At 38.1% G+C, this 24,715-nt stretch overlaps 1 protein-coding gene across 2 annotated transcripts in view; it reads right to left on the bottom strand.

Moving 5' to 3' along the window:
- The window catches only part of pdzrn3b (PDZ domain containing RING finger 3b), a 91,503-nt gene extending 82,143 nt beyond the window's left edge, over positions 1 to 9,360 (bottom strand). For both annotated transcript variants that reach the window (XM_079628380.1, XM_079628381.1), the window contains exons 1-3: positions 8,496 to 9,360; positions 5,221 to 5,307; positions 3,269 to 3,376 (exon numbers count right to left, since the gene is read on the bottom strand). In XM_079628380.1, coding sequence (XP_079484506.1) covers positions 3,269 to 3,376; positions 5,221 to 5,307; positions 8,496 to 9,209 — 909 coding nt within the window. In that variant the 5' untranslated portion in view covers positions 9,210 to 9,360. The remainder of the gene's footprint in view (positions 1 to 3,268; positions 3,377 to 5,220; positions 5,308 to 8,495) is intronic.
- Positions 9,361 to 24,715: the final 15,355 nt, after the last annotated feature.

Genomic DNA, 24,715 nt, shown 5'->3' with positions numbered 1-24,715 from the left:
AATGCATAAATCAATCTGTCGCGGGCAAACTCGGCTACTATGTGTGAAAATTTTCGAACAGTGTGGAGTGCAAACACAGCACCGTTTTTCTTCCCTTTTTACATCTTTTTTTATGAGAAAATAAATGTCTCCGGCAAACAAGGCGCTATTCATCCGCTGAATTATCTGAGCCTGTCTCTCTGGTGCTCACCAGGGACATCTGCCGTGACACTCCTCCATCAGACGGCCGTGGGAGATTCTAGATCTTTATGAGCATGTCATGTACGTGCACACAACGTCTTTGAAGCTAACATAGCCAAGAGAAAATGATGGCGCTATTTTGTGATTTTTCCCAATTCACTCTTAGTAAGACGTGAACAATTAAACATTCTAGTGAAATTTATTACATAAGGGCCAGATGATCTGTGCAGTGTGTTCCTGGCTGGAATTTCTCATGATCGCTCAGTGAGTCACCCATCACTGCTGCTGTCAGGAACATGTGCACAAAGCCCGTTGAATACCGTGATGGCCCTGCTCGCCCTATGACACAAATTCACACGCTCCGCCTGGATGCTCTCAGCCGAGATGCTGTCGCATCTCAAGAACGCATTGTACTGATCACTAGATGCTAGTCACCCAAGAGTCTCTCGCTTGAATGGTAAACAGCATAAAATTGACTTAAAGAGGTTTTGGCGTATATTTGGGAAACTAGATTTTTACATTTTCTGAAGAAAAAGCGAGTAAAATTACCTCCATGATGCTAGGCTTGTTAAGATTGTTAAGATCTGAGAGATTTCTAAGTGGTTACTTACTTGCCAAAAAAAAAGAAAAAAAAAAGGCCACACCTGCTGGCCGATACCTAGCCAATAATTATTTTCATGTCAATGAATGAAATTAAAAATGATGAGAAATGATAATTCACAAATAATTATCCAATAATTATCAGATTTGAAAAAGAAAATCTAATATTGGCCACTTACCAAGATGACACTGATGTCATAATCTAACATTAACAACATGCAGCAACATGCAAATTATTTAAAATTATTTATCTGAGCACAAAAATGTATGTGTTTTTATCATCTTTAATCAAAACAACATCCAAACCCTCTTGCAAAAACACCTCATCTCTTCTCTGATGATGCGTTTACTGGCGCGAGGGCAGGACAACATGACACTCATGTGAGATCGCTGCAATAGCAAACTATCTTAACTCCCGTTTCATGCTGACTTTAAAGCATCTGTGCACAATCGCCAAGGAATACATGTGGATCCAAATGAGCTGGGGGGAAAAAAGGAGATAAATGGATAATCCATATGATGGATGAAAAAGTGCTGATGTAGCAAGAGAGACAAAAGAGTGCTGGGACCTGGAGGGTTCCAGAGGCACATATTTTAAACGGCAAACTCCAGCTGAGTCTAACTCTCATGGGCTATAAAGTATGGGACTACAGGGTGTTGGTTTAGATACATACAATTGAAATACAATGGAAACAAAACTGCTGTAAGCCATTTTGCATTAATTCTTCCCCTGTGATTATATTTCTACAGAAAATCATTTCTCAAGCCAACATAATTAAATATGTGATACCACTCGAGGCGCTGACGTGAAGCTAGAATCCATATTTCGATCTCAAAGGCACAACATTACCTCAGGTGTCAACGATAGCCAGAAAAGCACTATTACACCCTTTTCAAAAGGCAGAAACATTATTAAAGTAGTTTTAAAAGCACAGATAAATCTCCTGAAGGAAGCAGAAAACGTTATTCCCATGTACACATGATCCAAATAGACAGCACAGGGTGGGAACGGCTTTGCATTGTAGTAGAGAGTTTGGAGACTATAAATTTTAAAGGTTTACTCAATAGACTGACCTAGGGCTTTGTGCTTCATGTTCCTTATGCATTTACATCCACTGGCACGCATGCTGTTTCACCTTAATTATTCAAAAGACAAAGACAAAAAGTGACTTTCTAGGTCTATTGCCATCCTAGAGCTAAATATCTTGTTGAAAAAGCTTACTGCACACTACAATGAAAATACTAAACCATTCACCGATAACCCTTCTCGAATATCTGTGTATTGTTAAGTTGATGTCCTTTTAAAAAAAAAGAAAAAAGAAAAAAGAAAAAGCAGAGATGCAGGTGACATCCACAAAAACCACAAGGAACACTCTCAGATATCACGGCAAAGCAGCAGTTGGCATGCTAAGCACAATCCAAAGCTTTTCCCCTCACCCTGGCCCCTTCCTCCAAGTAAGTCATACTAGCACATTTCCACCCAACGCATTAACCAATCTGGGACTCATACGCCCCCCTCCCCATCCAAAGCAGGGCCAGTTTAGTGGTCTTAAGTCACCAGGCGCCGACTGCATTACTGTCGCCTTTGGTGGCTCAATCTATCCATTGTCTCAAGGGCTTACGGCATATCTAAACGAACAGGAGAGTTTAAGACACTGCATGTGGCTGCTCTTAAAAGTTATAAGAGCAGACACGACTTCCTCATCCAACATACAGTATACTGACGTCAAGCGCAAATTAATATATCTTGAAACCAAAAAGTGATGTTAACTAATTTGTGAGGGGAAAAAAATCTTGCGGCGAAAGCTACCATTTTGTTGAATGATGATTCGACTACACGAAGTGAAAATATTTACATTAACTTAGCTAAACAATTGTACAGACCCAGGCCATGGTTATAACACGCTACAGCGAATTCAATGCATCCGTTGTACCATACTTGTGTTTCATGCCGCTATAAAAGCAACCTTTGTAGGGCTGACTTTCTATGCACCCTCAAAAGTGACCACTGGGAACTTTTGCCCTTTTAAATAGTCCAGATTTTGTTCCAAGGTAAAAGAGAGCCTTCTGACCTGATGCCAGCCAGGTCGGATTTCTTTATAAGTCGGTATATACAGCGTCTAACAAATTACAATGAAAAACTATTAAATAATCAGGGCTCAAAGATAAAGTTTTAAACAGGAATCTTGTAAATGCGGTTACATTAAAGCCATTTTCAAGGTATAACATGCTTTAAATATTATTCTATTTACGGGTTCAACATAGTTTGTACAATTGTTCCTTTCAGGATGAGCTATAATTGGGAAAAATGTGTCCTAACATGGCGCAACAAAAGTTTCTGTCCTAATCAGCCACGATTGCAACATGATATGCATTACACATCTCATTGTGTTATGCACAAAACTGTATATGTATATAAAATATGTTATAATTGGCTCTTATTGTGCCTTGGTTAGGCAACGGTATCAGGCTTAAAGCAGGTAATTACCTCCATTATCCTGTCATGGATCTGCAAACCTCCTTCTTTATCCGCCGGTCCATTCTCCACAATCTTCGACACAAAGATTCCTTCATTCGAAGTGCCATCTTTATTATCCTGCAATCCAAAAACAAGGCAGCAGTATTTAGCCAAAAAAAAAAAATGACTAACCAATAAAATATTTTTGTAAGTATTACAGATGCAAAAACAGTTTTAATGCAAATAATTAAAATAAAATGACTAACAAAGACACAGACTCCCATAAAGACGCATCCAAAACACAAATAATTGTTTGCAGGTGTACAAAGCAATGTGCTCCATTGTTCAGCTTCTCTGCAAATACACAGTCAAATGAAAAACATATTGCGTTTGTGAGATATTTAAGGTGTTAAGAGAGTATTAAAAAGATGCTCACCATTCATTATATGAAAATATAACCTGGACAAGAAGGTTATAGCAAAACATCTGCCAAAATCGTTGAACCCACCTCCCAACCACATCAAACCACATTACCTCTGTGCCATGTTGTGTGACACTGTGCTGTAATTTTTAATGGAATACTTAAGAAACCGCAGGAAGTCAAACTGTGAACTCTGCAGTTAATTACTGTAAGCCCTTCCCTCTTCCCCATTACAACAACAAAAACAACATCTTTATTTGCTAGAGGATCGTACTCCTACAGAATATTTAGTTTCTTTTTTAATAAAACGACATAAACTCTGTTCCAAATTTAAGTAACAGAACAAAAAATGTTGCTAAACTAAAGATGCAATGCTCCAAAAACAATAAAATTATGTAATATTCAAATATAAAATATACTATATTAAATATACAAAAAACATATACAAATTGCCTCCTCAGTTCAGTGATTAACTAATTAGAATCAGAGAGCCATGTAATACAAATACACCAATAGTCCACACAAATATTGGGTGGCTACTAACATGTGAAATTTAAAAATACAATTTCTTTCACATTATTGACAGAGCTCATTGAAAAGCATTCTGGTATTCCCAACTCTGCGAATGATCCTGCGAAAGATTTTGCTTCCTACAAGCCTTTGCAACTATGCCATTTTAAAATGCGACCCAAGTGGTCAGCTCACCAAGTTATAGAAACAGATCTAAGGTCTTACAAGCAGACAGGATGGCTGGCATGTCAAACATTTGCTATGGAGGGGTCATGGCCACGTTGAAGTAGTTGTGCAGTTGCTAAGAGACGCAGCCATGTGTGTCATTCATTAGTGACCGACCTCTTCCACTTACTTTAAGGTAAACTAACTCAGCCATATCAATTTGCGCTATATGCTTTAACTGTGGTGCATTTTTATAAATAAATAAAGCCTTGTCATTGTGACGAGGCTACATCTGGGTCTTAGAAGAAGCCCTGGAAACTTGGCTCTTGTAATAGTTTTCCTCTTTGGAAGGTTTTTCTGCAAAAGTCCAGTTCAGACCAAAGTGCGTCATATTTCTATTTCAGACGAACCACAAACAAACACTTTTTAAAGGGTTTGGTGCTCATTCACACTGATATGGAAACCACAACTACCACTTCAGGGTGGACTGACGTACCAAAGTGGCACTGTATACAAAAGATATAATTTATGTCTGTATTTTCCCAGTTGCAATATCCCACTTTAATTGAGTCATCCATTGACACTGAGATTCTGAAATAACCTGACAGATATTGAAGGTGTCTGTGTCATATTTTTTTGTTTTTGTTTATCATTATAATCATTTGTTAAGAGTAGATCAACAAATGAATACTGTAGATGTGGCATGAGGTAATCTAAGGCCTTAAAATATATGTAAAAAATATTTTTTGTTACAGTTTTGTTAGGGAAGACCCTTCACAAAACCCCTCTTGATTTCCTTTACCAAACCTTGACAATCATGGGCTGAAACAGGAAATACAATGAGCCAATGACATAAGATGGAGGTGCAAAATCTTTCTGAACTTACCGCACATGGCCTTCCTCCAACGATATTGAAGCCTAAAGATCCAGAATCACGATGGAGTATAGCCATGACACTTTTGGTCTCTCCGCCCTGAAAAAGAAGGAACAGTATAAAATGGCCCATTAATTCACACATACGTCTTTAAAACCATGTATTTATTTCTATTCGGAAAGTAGAAACATCGGTGCTTCCAAACTAAACATTTCAAATTAGGGATGTGCCTGAAGCCAAATACTATGTTTGGATAGAAAATGACTGGCATTTTACAAGATCTGTTGCACACTAAATCCTCCAACATCATCCTGTCAGTCATCTCTCCTTACTATCTTCACGTGGTAAGTGAAATCTGATGTACTGCAATGTAACTGACTACCGCAGCAAGCCTAACCATGTCCCTTCAGGGGCTCCGTAGAATGCATTAGTCATTTTGAGTGCCTTTCCGAATTCGGATTTAGGATTCTAGGACATCCCTATTTCAAATATAACCCTTCAGGGTGTGTTTTTATAGCACAAGCTCTTAAATCATCCGTAGGTATCACGATTTACATTTGACTGTGACCAAAAGTGGTGCGTGACCAAACAAGTAGAGAAGTGCACCTGTTACAATCATTAAACATCATGCAAAATACATACTTCATCTCAGCTTAAAGCATCTTGGAAAAGGAGCTTTCAAGTGGCCAGCGGCTTTAAGGGTTAAGGCCTTGTTCCCTGCTCATTTGGTCGAGTATATTAATACATTTGCAGCAAACGGCTCTCTCAACAGATGAACGGCGGAACGTGGACAAACAAGTGGAGTCAGCATTTTATTCCTCACTTAGGGTGCACTGCATAGAATCAGAGACTAATGCAGCTGTCATTTCTGTGTGCCATACAGTGTCTAAATATAATACAGACATCAATGGCAGGCATGTACAGTGTCCTCTTTACTATCTTTGCTGAGTGTATGCAATGTACGTCTCCAAGTGAGGAATGTATCCTGCTGGACCAGGTCATGGGAACAAGTCCCATAATTCCATGGGAAACAATGTCCGACACCACTTCATATAAATGCACATCACTGTTGTTAAAATGTATATAATAAAAATGTGGAAATAATGTCAGAGGATGACTCGTCTAAAGAATAAATTCTCTTAAAATGGCAAAAACAAATATAGAAAGATAATGCATAAATCATGTTGAAATGCTCTAGCGGTGATGCAAAAATTCTTGTGATATCATTTTTTTTTTCCTCCAGAGCAGCTGGATCAACAGCCCAGCATTCAGCAGACAGGCCCAATCCTGCAAATGTCAGCTCCCCATCATCACCTTCCTTTCCCAGCCTTGCTTCAACTCACTTGACTGATGAACCATGTGATGGGAACAGCAAGAGAAACGTCATTCCCCAGCAGGAAGGCAGTCACTGGCACTAAGGCATCATTCAGACCCCATAAACATGTTCACTCACTGGGAGGTTGCCTTAGGATCTCATGCTCCTTCATAGAGCGGTCAAGGGAGGTTATCTGTCACAAGTGTAACTCACTGACTTTTTCCATGCTCTGATGGAGTCCTGAGGCGAGCATATATCATAGCTAATCTGAAGGGCATCACACATGCCAGAAGGCATGGTAAGGACATAAAGCACAAAAAAAGAAGAAGAAGTGCCATAGCAAGGTTGTTGTTTCATTATTTGGGCATGATGTATCTTTTTAGTGCCTAGACTACACCAAAGTACCTCAGTATTACCATCACTTTACCATTGGCATGTACTTTACCGCTCAAGTACTGCCTACTGACACTGTATAAAAATACATATAACAATATGTTTTCTATACTATAAAGTCCATATTAAACTAGAAAGTTCCATTAAAACCAATAAAGTATACATTGCAAGCCAGCTAGTAACGCATCTTTCAGGGGTGGAACTTGGAAGGAATCATAACAACAGCAAACACCCGAAATCAAAAACTTGATGGACCCCATCAACAGCCTTGCATTAATATCAACAAGCAATAATAATAATATCATGATATTTCCCAAAGAGTGTAAATAAAAAACGTCTCTAAGGGTACATTTACACAATTGGAATTCTGTGTTTGAACTTTTTGGGGTAGCTCTGTATATTTCTATGTCATCGCTGTTGAAGAGTAAAGCTGGTGAAGTGGACTTACTTATTGCAGAGTTAACGAAAGTTATCATGAGCATTGTAATGTTTGAAGCGGATGTCGTAACAAATGTCAGTAGACTGGCAAGATTTAAAAATTAGTGGTTCATTCATAAATCTGTAAGATCTTACCTTCATGCTGTGGAAATACAAACTGGAAGACAGAAACACACCGCTGAAAAGGGGCGGAGCTACATAAGTTCTACAGACTGAACACATAATATGTATGATGTTACTGTTTTCACAAATTAGCATTTTTGTAGTTTACATGAAGACAATAATGGTATTCTATTGTTTTAAAAAGTTTGCGTTTTGTAGCTAATGAATTGGAACTATTTGAGCACTGATGGAAAAACGTCCTTTTGCTCCAGTTAAACGATGTTCCAGCCCAGGGTATGCGAGTTGCTTGGAGCTTGGCTTTCCTCTTTTGGGACTTTTTTTTGTTGGAGTAGAATAAATATACACATAGGAGAATAAAGTCACTGCCCAATATTTGCCTGAGACATTACAAGTCAATATGTCACTGGATATTTGTCCAATCATGTTTCAAAAACAATAAAACCAATATCAGACTCACAATCGACAAGTTATATCAACATGGCTGTGATTAGTTACACAGCCTCTTGCCTACCGCCCATTCACAGCCGATTTCAGAAGGCTACACTCGAGTGATATCGCCTAAATGGAAGTCCATAAAGAGTTTAAATCTAATCAACACTGACTATAAAAGTATAAATAAATAAATGTGTTCCAACACTTGAATAATCTTGAGCGGGAAAAGGGGACAGGTAAAATATCAAATTAAACCACATTGATTTTTATTTTCCTGATAGAAAATTGGACCAAAAATCAGGCTACCAGAGAAAGAGCTAATTTGTTAAGGAAACGGGCAGCATTAAAATAGGCTACCATGTAACAAGTTTCTGCCAAAATGTGTAGGCTATTGTAAAACCGCTATAGCCTAAATTAATGAGATTCCATTCACGCAGTGCAAGAAGCTTACAGAATCGTTTCACACTTTTTTTGTGTTTGCTATTTATGGTAGCCAAACTACCATATTTGTATTGTAGTAGTGGATATATGGTTGCTATAAATATTTGTGAGTGTTCTTAAAGTGCTGTCATGATTGTTCTCTTACCTTACACGGTGGAGAGAGACTCTTTGACAGCGAGTCAATCCTGGCGCTGTATTCCGTGAATTTCTTCTGATACTTCAGCGCTGTCATCTGAAGCTCGTTATGAACAGCCGACAGTTGCGCCAAAAGTGATTTCTCTCTTTTAGTCGATTTCAGAGCTTGTTTCTTCAGCTCCTTATCCAAGCTGACAACTTTCCCTTGCAGCGCGCCGTTGTGCGCTTTGAGGGCTTTCAAACAGCAGTGGTTGTCCAACTTCTGCTCCTTATGAGTGAGCATCAATCCGCATCCACTCTCGCATATCCCGACCGCTCTGAAATCACACGATTCACGCATGTGAGCATCCATATCTTTCAGGTTCAGCACCTCGCTGCAGCCCTTATTCCTACATTTGGCAGGAGAATAATCGCACATCTCCGCGTGCTCCGCCAGATGCTGAAGTTTGACGATCTTCTCGCAGCCCCGCGCGTGATTGTCACATTTAATGTCCAACTTTAATATTAAGTTTTTGAGAGGAAGGACGTGGTTGAGCTCTTTGGTGGAGATCCTTTGGCATTTGACCGGGCAGCTGCTCTGCTGAACGACCCACGGCAGCACACAGCCGGCGCAGAAGACGTGACCGCACGGGGTAGTGAGCGGATCCTCCAAAACTTTATTACACAAGTTGCATTTGAAGTCTGGGTCCACAGCCCCTTTGAAACGATCCAATTCAAATCCCATTGTTTGTATATATATAAAGATCCAAAAGTAGAACCGGGGCTCCCACAGAATAGCACAGGGATACGCTCTTCGGACTAAGTCATTAGAAGAGCTCAGAGAAACTCAGAGTAGACTAGTACGAGAACTTCTACTGACTGAACTAATTGCCTGAGACTTCCTATGGGGGAGAGAAGTGTTGCAGATTTTGGTACCGTAACTATCTGAAGAACTGCGCACTCAACAAGTTGACTAAAAAGTTGACACTAGCCAAACTTAAAATGTATTACTGTTGTTCACTTCTTTATTAACAAAATATCAAGATAAGTGGTATTTATGCAAAGAAATATAGTGCAAGCACACTTTTCAAGTGAAACATTACATAAAAAGGTTTAGGTTTAAATTATTGATAAAACAGTAGGCTAGACCAGAGTTGTCAAACTTTTTAGAACAGTAAATATTTGTGAGTCAGATTTATTCGAAAGTCATTACATTTATCTTTATTTTATATAATATTTAAAATAAATATAAATGTAAAAATAAATTATATCGTATCAAAAATTGATAAATTAAAGGGCATTAAAGGGAAAATTAAAATGCTGTCATCATTTATTCACTCTCAAGTTGTTCCAAACCAAGTTCTTTGTTCCGCTGAACTGAAGAATTTCAGTTGATGGGCCCCATTGACTTCCATAGTACCCCCTCCCCCCCCCCATCCCATCCCATCCCATCCCATCCCATCCCATACTATAGAGGTCCATGGGATCCATCAATTGTTTGCTTACCCATATTCTTCAAAATATCTTCTTTTGTGTTCAGCAGAAGAAACAAATGCATACAGGTTTGGAACAACTTGAGGGTGAGTAAATAAAGATATTTAATTTTTGTGTGAACTATCCCCTTCAACATCACCATGAAATTGACAATTCTATTTTTTAATGGGATATTTGAGTCTTTATTAAAATCATTGCAATAGCAAATCACAACAACCCAAAAATCCAGTCAATTCCCAATGAACAAAATCAAGTCCCTCTCCACTTTATTTATTTTTCTTGTTGTCACAATTTTTTTTTTTTTTACTTTAACTCAACTATTGTGAAGTGATTACCCTTTAAGACCCAATTGAGAAAACACATAACCGGAAAAAAACATAAATCACTAAATAAAGCTGGCGTTAGATACATGTTTTGTGTGCTTATGCAGAACAGCTGAGTAGCTTACAGATTTCAAACTCTTAAAGCCCCAAAGCTAAAGATGCTCCTTCACATTCCCTCGGTTTGCATGAGTGGCCAATGATGCCTCGTAGGGGGAAAATAATCATCTGTCTGAACAGTTTTCTGATAAGTAAATGGGAGCTTGTGAGCGTATGATTTGCCTAAAAATGTGTATTTGTGTCCAGTGTATTTTGTCTAGAGAAACCTGGAGTTTAAATACGGCTCATTTAAATAATGACATTTTCCATCTCGGTAGGAAGTAGCATAGTCATAAAAGCATTTGAATTGTAAATGACAGAGCCACAGACAGGGTCACTGGCAGCTATGTGGAGTGAGGGGACAAGAAAGGCCTGCAGCTTAACTATCCTTTGTGAACAGCGTCCATCTCTCCTGCTTTTGACGGATCTGAAGATGGGAAATTATTTTCTTAGGCTCACCAATATTCTGTGAAATCAAATCTCATCACTACGCCGTAAGAAAGCAATACAATCGACATGTGCATTACTGATTCCAAGTTAGAAAAATTCAAGAAAAAAATAAAGAACATGTTTACAATCACGCATAAATGTGTGACTTCTTTCTGCTATTTAGATGGAAATCTGTAGGTCAGAAAAACAATTGTCAGAGAAGTGGCTCTGTAATTTGATATTGCCACTGATAGAAACTTTAAGTAATCTAATCATTAAAGAAGTCAGATATTGAATCAGCATTATGGATGAAACATAACAGCATTGTGTTCTGAAAAGTAAAGCAGACAAAAATTAATATATCTTTCATTTTATTTCTGTTTTTTGAGGTTGTGAAAAACAGCACTGGTAAATTGTCAAGTATCTCACAGATAGAAAAACAAGAAGATCTTAGATAAGAGATTTGTTTCTGCTGCTTTCAAAATCAGTATATAAAATTAGCCTTATTAATGTCTCAGCCTTACTTTTAACACCTGCCAAACTATTTATCAAATGGGTCATGGGCAACCAGATAATTACATTACAGATGCAGAGTTTGGATTCACATCATTACGTTGTAATACGAAACATTCAAAATATACGATTGTCACTGAAGTGCACTTCCCAAAAACTTAATCCTTGTAAATTAGGAAAGAACTTGAGACTTGTTTATTTGTTGGCTGCGGCAGAGAACTCAAATGACTTAGATCAAGCTACGCACGGTTAAAAATAAAGATCGTTTGTGATAAGACTTGATCTGGCTCTCAGACTCCAGGCTGTGTTGGATGTTCCTGAACCACTTCTCGTGCTCTACATTTCTTCCATCTTAGCTCACATGTATAGTCTTTCACCCAACCCTTCTGAATCAGATGAACTCCTCTATTTAAGTCAAAAGAGACACTATGAGACAGTTTGTGCAGTGCCAGTTTAAAACATTGTAAAATATAAAAATATTTTATGCATCTTTTCATTATACATTTTTTTTGTCTTTTTTGTCTTTTTTAGAGGGCTTTTGTTATACCGAAGAGTAAAAATAGGGCCTATAAAGCAATGCATGTTGTTTTTTTGTGATTAAAACATTGCTTTGAGTTAAAATTAACTACTCAGACATTTAAGATTCACATGCTGCTATATTTAACCCACTTTATGAGCTTTTTTCTCTATTGTGTATTAGTTTGAGTAAGACTTTATCTCCTTTTTGAAACAAAGCTCACGCTTTTGAGTCCAGGAATAGACTGAATTTCTAAGCCCATATAGTAAATTCCTTGTGTAGAAAGTTATAGGCTTGTAATCGCTAATGCGAGAGGGAAAGGTCTACACTGCTTTAGATGAGGGTTTCATTTGGAGCTTGGATGCCAGCCATACTGCAGTCATCACCACTCTGCTATAGTGAAGATATGTCAAGACCATGAGGGCGATGTGGGATTGTACGATTTTGTAAAGACTAACTGCTTTTATGGATATATGTTTTCATCCTGCATTGCAATAGAGTTGCAATCAAAGGAAAATGAGAGCATGCATGTGCATGTACATGTGCATGTTATTCCACAAGCCTGCATGAATTCGAGTCAGTTAAATAGTTGAAAGCCACTGGACTTAGTTATCCATTCGTTTTATTTTATTAGGTCTGTGGCCCTCTGCCGTTGACCCCAATCAGAGACTGTTAGCGGTGAGCCCATGTTGAGTCCACCTGAGGTTGAAACACAGATGTTTCCTATAGTCTTCTGCTTTTTCCTTGACATTCCTTTATATTCTCGTACCAGTTGCGGGTTATTATAAAATGTCTGGCAATTGTCTGTGAAGTTTTTCAGTCACCCTGGTCATTCGGAGAATCATTTGAATCAGAACAGAAACTGGCTTAAAGGATTACTGTTCACCATGTTTAGGGTAAATATTCCTTTATATTCTTCATGGACATATTTAGGCTCTTTATGGTTCGTATGTGTTTTGCAGTGGGAGTTAGACATGTCTATGCGGATCTTACGGTGATCTTGTGATCTTGTTCTTGTGAACTGGTAAGGGGACGGGCCTTAATGCAGCACATGCAAGGCTACACATGTCTCCTGGAAGATGTTGATGACAGACAGCATGAGCAAAACTCTTCATAACATCAGATTGCTCAATGCTCACCTATACATTTCAATGTTTATATATACAGAAATGTGGAAATCAGCACTTAAACACAATGTCAAAAAGGTTCAAACACTTTTTTTCAATGTTTAAAAATACTTATACTTGTCTCTGCACATTAAGCTGAGATCTAAGTAAGCCAAAAGTAGGTTAATGTGTTCCAAAAAAAATGTAAACACTGTGAATCAGTCTGGTACAGCAACAGCTGTTCAACCAATGACGTGAGTTTGGGACAGGGCCTTCTGATTGTGCAACCAATGGGAGATGGAGTGTTCTGTTGGGTGACTTAATGGTGCAGAAGTAGCAAACCCAATCTCGCGGCAATTCTTATTTTACGAGGTGGCTAATTCGTACGAGTTCATACGACTTCACTTGTGCGAATTCGTACAATTGTTGCTAAATCTTTTACGAGTTGGGAAATTCGTAAACCTAAACCTACCCATCACAGGGGTTTAGACAAATCATACGAATTCGTACGAGTAAAGTCATACGAATTCGTACAAATTAGCCACCTCGTAAAATACGTATGAATTGCCGTGAGATGGCGTTGGAAGTACAATACAGCTTAAAGGATTAGTTAGGATTAGATATATATATATATATATATATATATATTTTAGAAAATGACAGATTGTTTCGCTAGATAAGACCCTTATTTCTCGCCTAGGATCGTGTAGAGACTTTGAAGCTGCATTGAATCTTCTTTGAACATTGGGATAGATGGTTGCCATTGAAGTCCATTCTGTGTCGAAAAATTCTGGAATATTTTCCTCAAAAACCTTAATTTCTTTTCGACTAAAGAAAGAAAGACATGGATATCTTGAATGACATCGGGATGAGTAAATTATCAGCAAACATTTTTTTCGAAAGTGAACATCCTTTAAGGAAATTTTCAGGCATACTACTGTTGCTTCTAGTATTTCAGATGAAACTGGAAACTGTTTATCTCACAAGAAATTTCAGAAAGATTCAAAAAGCTTTCAGGGACTATCCAGTCAAGGCTAACAACAATACAGCCGCTTAAAAAATACATTTGTTAGGACATCTGTGAACATTTAGTAATGTGAACGATCAAAGATACATTAAATTCCACTTTATATAGAAAGTTTCGTGCAGACAACTTGCTGACGGACTTAGCTGACAGTGCAAAATCAAGTCTAGAGGGAAATTAAATTCTTTCTGGAAAGACTGATCCAGAACTAACCAGATGGAGAGGGTGGTTAGGAGACAGCTGTGTTTTAGAAAACAAGAATGAGGGGGAAAGATGAACTGCATCCTTTATTCCTTAGAGAGTTTAGCGATGAACTTCAAGTCAGACACAGAGATGACATAAGTCTTACGATAGTTGACTTCAGTGTTGATGTAATGCAGGAATACAATAGGTCCTGGAACTCTGGGACCTCCTTCGCAATATCTTTCATCAGCGGAGTGGGTCTGCATTCCATCTAGTATTAAATGCTTTTGGCAACTGAGCTAGCATAGTGCATTAGCCACAGAGTTTCCCAAATAACAAGTGTGTAATATCAGAAACAGATGACTTCTTTTACAAAGCGGATGACCCCAACTGCTCGAAACAGAGCAAAATAAGAAAAACAACTGAAAACTGCAGTGTTAAAGAACATTGTTTTGATACATCCCTGAGAGACGAAACAGAAAGAATTGATTAGGCTTGTTTTACTGTGTGGTCTCACATCTGTTTCTTTTTGATTGAATCGATTTCAAAGTTCAGCATATTATTCAAAACACTCGGTTGACCCTGAATACAAATAAGATCTGTTAACTAAGCTCGCAGTAATGTTCCATTGCTTTTTTGGAAGTCGGCTATTAAAAATCGTTATAAAAAGTATAGTTCTGAGTCTAAAAACTGATTAGACAAGCCACATTTGATGCCGTCGTAAAATAGCCGGTCACTGCACATGAATTAAATTATACAAATGGCTCCAAAAGTCTGAGACCACATTGAAAATCTGGGACTTATTCATTTAAACCTGGAAATAAACAGTTTAAAAGCTTTTGTGTTATGAAAAGAAAAGTTATGACTTAAATGGAATGAGAAGTATTTAAGATTCTGCCCTTGGAGTTATGTTGATAATATAATTTGTAATGTAAACTGTCCTATAGCAAATTCACTATATTAGTGGAAAATGTATTATTGTGATTGTGAGAACTATATATACTTTGTTTTATGTCATAACATAATTTGCCACTTTTTATGAAATCAACAAGTCACAAAACACTGCTCCATGTTAACTGTGCTCCTTTAATTTGGTTAAAGCACTGTAATGCACAACCTCTAATGTCTTATTTCTTTTTTGCTCATTCAGCCTTCAGATCTGACCCTCACAATGTTTCTGATATCATTATCATCTCCATGTTCTTCTATCTACCTCAGGTAATTGGAGATTTTTCAGTCGGAGTCTGATCCCGATGGTTTGGCAGCTACAACAGAGACCTGAGAGAAGGTGATAGCAGAGTTGGAACTAGAGATGTGTCTCAGCCTGTTGAGATGACCAGTTGTTGTAAGAGCTGTTATATCTGATGAGAAATCGAAAGGGAGACTGTGTTGAATTGGAGGAAACCATTATGTGCTTATGGGATACAATACCTTCATAAAGCATCTTCACATCTTTTTTTGCCCTTGGGATCACCTTTGTTAAATAATAATGACTTTGTTAAATAAATAATGGTAAAAACCATTAGGTCTGATATTGAATAGTTTGGCATATGTTCACTGTGTCCCTAGCTTGAAACATAATCTATGAAACAGATGCAGTGCCTTATGTAGCCTAATGTTTTTATTTATTTATTCACAGGTCCATCTTTTTACCCATATTATTTGTGCACTTTTGCATTTTTTTACCTATAAAGTGGTTAAAGTTCATGCATTTAGAAGGCCAGTTTTAAATATTGTGCAAGGAGATCCAGAGAATATGCGCCTATCAAACTCGGATCATCTCCCTGTGAATTTATATGTCACAATATTGCTCAATCTAAAGTCACAAAAGGGGTTAGGGGGAGGAACAGGATCAGCTTCAAGTCGAACCAGTTCTCCACAATGAGCTTTGGACCACTGCCTGCCTGTAGGACATTGAGCTCTCGAGAACAATCTTATGTAAACAACACAAACATTGTCTTTGTTGTCCTTGGTTTTGTCCTGGAGGGACTGCGATGTCAAAGAGCATGTGTATTTACAAGTGAATCGGCTCTGAGGAGCCACAAAGCGATGACTTTCTTTCATTACGTTTACATACATCTCAAAGAATCCCTAACAACTATTCACTAAAGGATATGTTTTTAGTGATTAGATAAATGTCACGTTTATGCAATTTAGAGGAATTCTGTTAGCAAGCATGAATGGCTCAAAGGCTTCTGAGAGCATGAAAACAAAAAGCTTGCAGTTAACTAAAGTCCTAGTGGGCAATATTAAGCGTAATGCTCAGCTGCAGTGCTGTAGTAGTGGCTCACAGCGGTATAATTTAATCAGCACGGAAACAAGGCAACAGTCTGCCTCAGTAACATGAGGAGCTAATCGGAAACAACCCCGCTCTAATTATCCATTACCAAAATAACGAGCTGAAGTCATGACCATTGTTACTGTCCCTTGAGGGGAATTCTCTGGCAGGTCAGGCTAAATATAAATTGGCTCTACCAACAAATAAATTACACTGCATTTTGACATACGTCTAGCTATCCGAATTAAGGATACCTGAAAACATTTTCGTGTAGATAACACTTCTCAAACAGGGCACCACTGAGAAATTCACAGTGTGTTTACCTTTAATGTTATTTCTTAAAATGTCCTACGCACGCACGCACGCACGCACGCACGCACGCACGCACGCACGCACGCACACACACACACACACACACACACACACACACACACACACACACACACACACACACACACACACACACACACACATATATAGGCTATATATAAAAAGTCCATTTTATTAAAAGAGAACATTGAATAGTTAGATTAATGGATGAATTGATTAATTTCTCCTCTTGTCTGATACAATTATTGAAAGACTATGGAAATGTACTCAAATTCCATTTTCTAAATGAAAAAAAGCATCTTTTTCATAGAATGACCTATACAACTTATGTATCATACACCACAATTACCTCTTTCTATTCTAGTCGTTATCTGACCTCTATATTTTCCCAAAGCACACTTGAGGTATACTTTCCCTTTTTAGGTGTGGTCAGTGACCTCATATACTCTGTAAATTTCATGCTACGCTGCAAGGTCGTGACCACCGCGGTGCATTCTGGGAACGTTTGGTCTATTGCGGCTTGGAGTAGCAATCCGGCCTATGAGTGGAGAGTTCCTTACAGGAAGATGCCTCGGAGGCAAATACCTGGACTCCATCTTCTGCTTTCCTCTTGCCATACCTCTGCCCCCTTCTGTTAAACCAGATGAGACTAGAGATAGTGATTATTTCAATGTGCTGCACAAAGTACAAAAACAAACAACATACCAGACATGAAGAGAGTTTCCTTTTGCTGTCTGTCTACAACTTAAATTCTCTTCATTTGTGTGTCATTTAGTGTAAGATTCCACAGATGCATATTTACGGTATCACAGCATAACAGGAAGACCTTGAGACTTCTCTTTGTTGACAACAACCGATTTATAAACGATTCTCATTATGAATTTGGATAGATGTTTGGCGCAAGTTACGTCCCCAAATGCAAATTATAATCGACTCAAACACAGCACTTGCAGAGTAGCATTTACTGTGAAATGAAGCTGAAAATTAACAGTGCTTTTGGCTTTACTCTGAAACATACAGTGTGTCAGACTATATATTTACGATTTGATGATCACACTAAGCCAAATCACATTTTGACAACGACGCATTGTCAAAATTAATAAAAAAAAGTTACCAGGCAACTGGCAAGCAACACCATTTTAACGACGATTTTTACTTGCATTTGCCACTTTGAACGCTGGTAACAAGCTAAAGGTGTCCCACAGATGGCGCCGCGAGCTCTTGCAGTGCTTCAGAAGTGTGCATGAAAGTATTAAAACATGTAATATTCTGCATATTTTAGCACTCTGTTTGTGGGGTAAAAGGCCTACCTTGCCACCTCATTAATTATGTTTATGATTTTTTTAAAATCTAATGTTCAATATAAAACATGTATATATTTTTCTGGAATCATACACTATGGGAGAAGTGAAAAGCACATTTTTGTTGAAGCTACACTGTGTAAGATTTTCTCCCATCTAGCAGTGAAATTGTATATGACTACTAACTGAATATTACTTTAGCCCCTCCCATTCCGAGGTGCGTTTTAACTCCTACGGTGGCCGTATTATTCGCCGGTAAAACTATTCATCGCCTATGATCCGTCGCAGCACACAGATTTATGTTACAAGGTAAACAATCATTTTTCATTATTGACGCGAGGAAAAGTATCCTAGACGTCTAGCGTTGTGCACAACCATGCTATAGTTAGCCAAGTAACTATAAAACTTCGAATTTACACAAATATACTGAATCACCTGTCGAGAAGAAAGCACGCAACTTCGGCGTCCCTTTTAAAATCCTTGCTCCTCATGAGCTCTTTCCATCTTGGAACAGCCACTCCAATATTGACTTTGGTCTTCTTGATTTGCACGTTTCAATTCTCTTTTTCACTTCCTTGGCTACTCTGTTACATGTCCTTGAGAATAGGCGTGATCCTCCATTTTCAACAGGCTTTCAAATCTGCCGGCAGTCGCGAGTAATGTCCCCCTCGCATTCGTCATGGTGCCACTGAGTGTAAAAGCGTGAAAGGCGAAGCTTGAATTTCCAGGTATGTCCCTCTTTGGCTAATGTATTTTCAAGATGAAGGCGCAACTTGGTTGCCGCCATTCGAGCGACCCGCTCGTATGCATTCTGAATGGCAGATTCTACGCTTTCGAGGATACTTGATTAGTTGGTGGAAGTAATTACAGATGAATGAGATGAATGTTTATTGCTAAGAATCAACTTACATAATTACACAGTGTAGCATTTGTTAAAGTGTGCCTTTAGCCCCATTTTAACCTATACAGACACACACAGGAAGTTAATGTAATGCAAACATTGTCTGTGTCAGAAACTGTCTGTTATTTTTACTCAGTTTTGGTAGCTCTTTTGCACTTTTCAAGATTTCACCTGTAGGCCCATCTGAACTTTTCACTCGCCTTTAAGTGTGAGACTGTCACACAGCCTCAGATCGCCTCAGATAATCAGAGTGACATGGACGTGCCTCTTATATTCTGATCAAATGTGGCAGACGTCTCATCACCTTCCGCGAAGCACTGGCGAGCACATGGGCTCGTAGAAAGTTCATCCTTTCCAGACCGCATAAACAGGAAACATTAACAGCATGTAAGCATGTCCTCTCTGCGTGACGTCTTATTTTCTTGTTTTATTTACTCATTTTAGTGAGTAGTGAAATGCCATTCCTGCCAGTTGCTATGAGGTGAACGGCTATTAAATGTTGATTGTAAGGCTAAATTGAAGCAATAGAAACTAATAATTCTATGACGTGAGGTTAAAACCGCTTTACATAAAACATGCAGGTATTGTTTAGTGTGTTCATATTGCTTGCAGGAAGCTTTCCTCCCGTTCAGATCTTTCCACTAATGTGCCCCATACGCTTTTAAATATAAACATGCAGACATATGGTAAAGTAACTCAAGCATAACATCTGTGGTGAATTAAAATGGCTACAACATCAGCTGTGAGTGAACGCAAGTGATTAAATAAGACTAATTAAGAGATTAAAGGCTTTTTTAAGATCTACGCTAATTAAGTCATAACGTGTGATATTGCGAAAAACTGTACTGTCTGCACGTAAAACGGGACCACAATAAATAATTTAAGAATTAAATACCACTGTTTCCCGGTTTTAATGAGTCTTCAATTAAAGTCCTCCTCACAATGATAATAAAAGTAAAAGCAAAACAGCTGAGCTCCCAACTAAAGCATTTATACAGTCTTTTTTGAATTAATGAGATTAACATGTATGTCAGGGGTTAGGGACATAATATCTGGGGCATGAAACATCAAAGGCTTGGAGTTTAGCAACAAGGATAAAAGCTGTGCTAATCAGCTAACATGGCTCGCCACAGTAAGTTCTTGACTCATTGCTGAAAGAAGGAATAATATGGCAATGAGTGTAAGTGTGTTTTGCTGTATGCAGTGGGCCTTGCTTGAACTATTCTGTAGTGGGGTATATTATCCTTACAATGACTTATTGTGTCTTCTTATCCATCTGGCACTAAAGTTATGGGTAACATCTCCATCTTTTATTGAACTCATGTCGCTAAATGTGTATGAATTTGTCCTCTGTGGAACACAAATGAAGATACTTTATAAAATATGTTTGTGTTCCTAGACAGCAACATAGTGTCGGCCCAGATCCGGCCCACATCTGGTACGCATTGAATCCACATGAACCAGATGTGGCTCGGATCTGGGCAGACACTATGTTGCTGTCTGGGTTCTTGTCCATACAATGAAAATCAAACGGGTTCCACTGTTCTTTAGATTCAAACATTCCTCAAAATATATTCTTCTGTGTTGTACAGACGAATTAAGTTCATACAGGTTTAAAAACGATTTGAGAGCAAGGGTGCACCAAATCCAAATTTTTTTTGGGATGCCATACACGTGTGTCCTTAAATCACGTGGATACTAACCACATCCCTCTTTGTATTCTACCATTAGATAGGAAAAAATATTTTCCAGATTAAGAAGAAAAACGTTTTAAGGACACTTCCGAAAGCCCAAAATGTTTAAACAAGACCAGCTGTATTTTTTATTATTATGGATCACACATTTGGTAAGAACGCATTTGGCCAGGGCTCATATTAATCTTGGTCTTTGTAGCTACTGATTCCAGGAATGTGATTTTTTTTTTTTTTTGTAACCTTTTATTACAAAGTACAGCACAAATTTGTAATTACAAACATAACTTATCCAGGACTGGTACTCTAGAAGGAAAATCTTTAGTGTCCTCCAGTTTGGCAGTGGAATTATCTTATCCCCACTCCTCCACCGTATTTAACATACTAAAGACATTTGACAGTAAACCACAAAGGATAAGCAGGAAAGATCGCAAAGCCCAGTGGTCAACCCCTTTCTCATTAACCTCCTGGATGCTCCCCAGCAATAACTGAACATTTCCACGGTTGCTTGGTGATGCAAAACCAACCATACAAAACAGAGCATTCAAATCATTAAGGCATTTGGGAGGATGAGGCCAGTCCAGGAAGTGGGTGCGCTCGCATATCATTTCTATACACTTAATTACAGAACAGATATATTATCTTTGGTGAAGGAGCAGATATAAGTCCAATATATTATATAATATTTGACATGTTAACTAGTTCTACAAGTATCTTCAGATTTACCCAGAAAAATGGCTATTTACAATAAAGCCAAGCTAACCAACCTGGGCTATGTTTCCCAAAAGCATTGTGAGCCTAACTGGATTGTCGAAACCATTGGCACCATTAGCCCTGATTATTTCAGAAGACAAATGTTTATACTAAATTTAGCTTGTTCTTTTTTAATTTGTTATACTACAGTATATTGGTTTTGTATCTCTTCTGTAATCATGAGTTGATAAAGGTACCAGTCCGCCATAACAGGAAACCAAGTCCCAAAAAACGATCATATAGTAGCTATAGCTAAGAAGTCTTAGTTGAACTGGTTGACCTTTGTGCTGTATTTATCCTACAATCTCTGTATTAAGCAACTGTGTTATGAGACTGTTCAAAGTGACTCTGCTGTCGATTGAGCTTGTGCCAGAAGAAGCTTTGGGTTTTTCCAGTTAAACCAGGCGGCAGAGAAGAGTAAACCTCTAACCCAACAGTTTGTAAACTAAAGCCTATCTTTACCACATGAGTTCAGACATGCGGCTGGAACACACGATGGTGGCTATGAGGAGATGACTGGTTAATCAGAAAGCCCAATGCTTACTGTATGTACAGCAGCTCTGGAACACAGTTTCCTGGACACAGATAGCACAATACATGGATGACTTACAGAAAAAGTGCCATGCTATTGCTGTGAATTTTTTTTTAGACGTGTGTGTGTGTGTGTGTGTGTGTGTGTGTGTGTGTGTGTGTGTGACCACAACTTGATGGTCACAAAGTTTATTTCTTCTTCAATGTGCCTCTTTCTTGCAACATTTCATTTCATGCAACATGACACCTAATGTAGCTACAGCTAATAAAATTATATATGATCAAGGTGAAGCTCATATGCAAATAATAAACAAGCAATTGTTGTTTCCAGACATTGAAACATAAAACTGAAGAAAAAAGGTTCACTTCTTTTACATAGCTAAGTTGAATACATTAGCGAACAACACTGATCATGCTAACACGTAACCATGGTCAACACGATCACTCATTAAAACACAATGGATCTTGTTTCATTACGTGTTCATTTTTGTTTCCCTTATAACTTTCGACAATGACAGACATTAAAATCAGAAAATAAGCCTTAAACTCAGCAAAAGATAGTTCTGATTCATTCTGAACTGACGTTGTAATACACTGACGTTAGCTTACATGCTAACAAGCTTACAAGTTGGGAAAAGTTTAAAGAAAAATGTAAAGTTAAGTTATTTTAAAAGCATTACACTGTTGGCAGCAAATTTACCTCAGAATAGTTGTAGTACTGCAAAAATGTGTCTTAAAGGGGTGGTTGAGTATAATTTCACTTTTCTAACTTTAGTTAGTGTGTAATGTTGCTGTTTGAGCATAAAAAACATCTGCAAAGTTACAAGGCTCAAATTTCAAAGCAAATGAAGATATTTGCTTAAAGGACTACAACAAACAGCTGGTAGGGACTACACGACATTCCTCACGGGTTAGTGACATCAGCAACTCTAAAATGTACATAAACCCCGCCCCTGGGAACACGCAGTCCATGTTGAGAAGAGGAAGAGTTGTTGTATAGAGGGTTTTCACGACATGTCATCAATCCGGAATGTACTGATATGTGATTTGAATAGGATTTCAAACCACATATGGATGTAGCTTGACACGGATTTCATGTGTTTTTTTGGACTGACAATCTGAACAGCCTATGTCGGGATAAGAAATAGAAGGAAGAATTGCAGTAAGGGTTAGAGAAGCTAGGTCGTTCGGATCTTTACCACATATTAACTTTAGTTTTTAAAAATTTTGCGCTCTTTCCTGCTTACCAAGTCCTTCTCTCTATGATTTCGCAGCTTCCACATGTTTTTTCTGTGGTTTATTAGTGCAACAATGTGTTCAGTCGTACATACACAGTGCAATCCATGCTGTTGTTTACATCCGAGTACCTCCATAATGGCCGCGCATCTGGGTTACCGCCCAGAACGTGACGTTGGTGAAAACCTTCTCTAAGAGTTCGTTTGTGAGTCCGCTCAAACTTTAGCATCCATCTTTTCACATGCAATAGAAAGTCACTCTGTGTGCATCTCACAACAGTTCCTATACGAGCGATTTATAGATTATCATGACAGAATATCATAATTGAAGATAGTTAACTCCACATCAGCAACATAAATTCATCAACTAACCTTTCAGAGACATCCTGTGGCATTCTATATGTTGTCACTTCTACTTGAGTCTCTCCATCTATGTCTGACTCCGTTTTAACATTAAAGGCAGAACAGTTTCTGTCATTTTAGTGTGTGTGAGGTAATCGCAGCTGGGAGCTCTTGAAACCCCGCCCTCTGCAGCAGCTCATTTGCATTTAAAGGCCCAGGCACAAAACTGTGCGTTTTTGCAAACTCTCAAAAAGTGACAACTTTAACATGCTATATAAATTATTTTATTTTGTGCTCAAACTTCACACACACACTCTGGTGACATCAGAGATTTACTTTACATCTTGTGAAAAGGGCATTTTACCACCCCTTTAATCTATGGAAAAGAAGACAATGCTGTTATCTTGATTCTGATTGGCTAAAAGGCGAGGCACTGCACCAAAGATGTTTAATTTTATACCAAAGACAGCTAAAGTGATGGGGATCCTAGGCGATGTCTGTATAAGGCTTTTTTTCACATCAGAGACACTTTGATTTTTTTTTTCAAAGCCTGACCATCTGAAGTAAAGTATTGGTAGATACAGGGTTCCCAAAGGCCCTCTCTATGTGACATATGTGTTCCATTACTAGATGTCTCAAACATTTCTCCAGAACTTGTGGCTTTACAGTCTGCTTGAGTTGAGGATTAGGCACTCCTGAAATTGATTTATTTCAGCACTAAAACTGTTTATTAAATATAATAGACCATCAAAGTTGTCAGTGGAAGGAAGAGAGAAAAAGGGAGCCATCATCATTTACCACAGAAGTGAACGTTTTCAAAAGAAGCAGTTGAAACGTCTTGGTTAAGGCTGAGGTACCACATGGTCTCAAATTACACGCGCATCTTAAACCAATTCCAGAAGAGACTAAGCAATTTTTTATTCTAATGACAGCCATTTACTGTAAATTTTTTTAATCTGTTTTTTTTTTTCTGTCTCCTCTTTTATCTTATAAATCTTCTATAACCTTCCATTAAGAGCACACAAAATAAAAATGATAAATGTATGATTGGTTAGTCACATAAAATCAAATACAAGGAAGTACAAAGAGAATGTTTATTGAAAAATGTTCATGTTATTTATCACACTTTTCCTCCCTCATATGAAAAGAGTAGCCTATCTGTAACATACATTTCAGCAGCAGACAAAGATATCAGGTCATTTCC

This window comes from Phoxinus phoxinus (assembly GCF_949152265.1).
Source record: "Phoxinus phoxinus genome assembly, chromosome: 11".
Taxonomy (NCBI): domain Eukaryota; kingdom Metazoa; phylum Chordata; class Actinopteri; order Cypriniformes; family Leuciscidae; genus Phoxinus; species Phoxinus phoxinus.
This window is presented reverse-complemented; position numbering and strand designations above follow the sequence as displayed.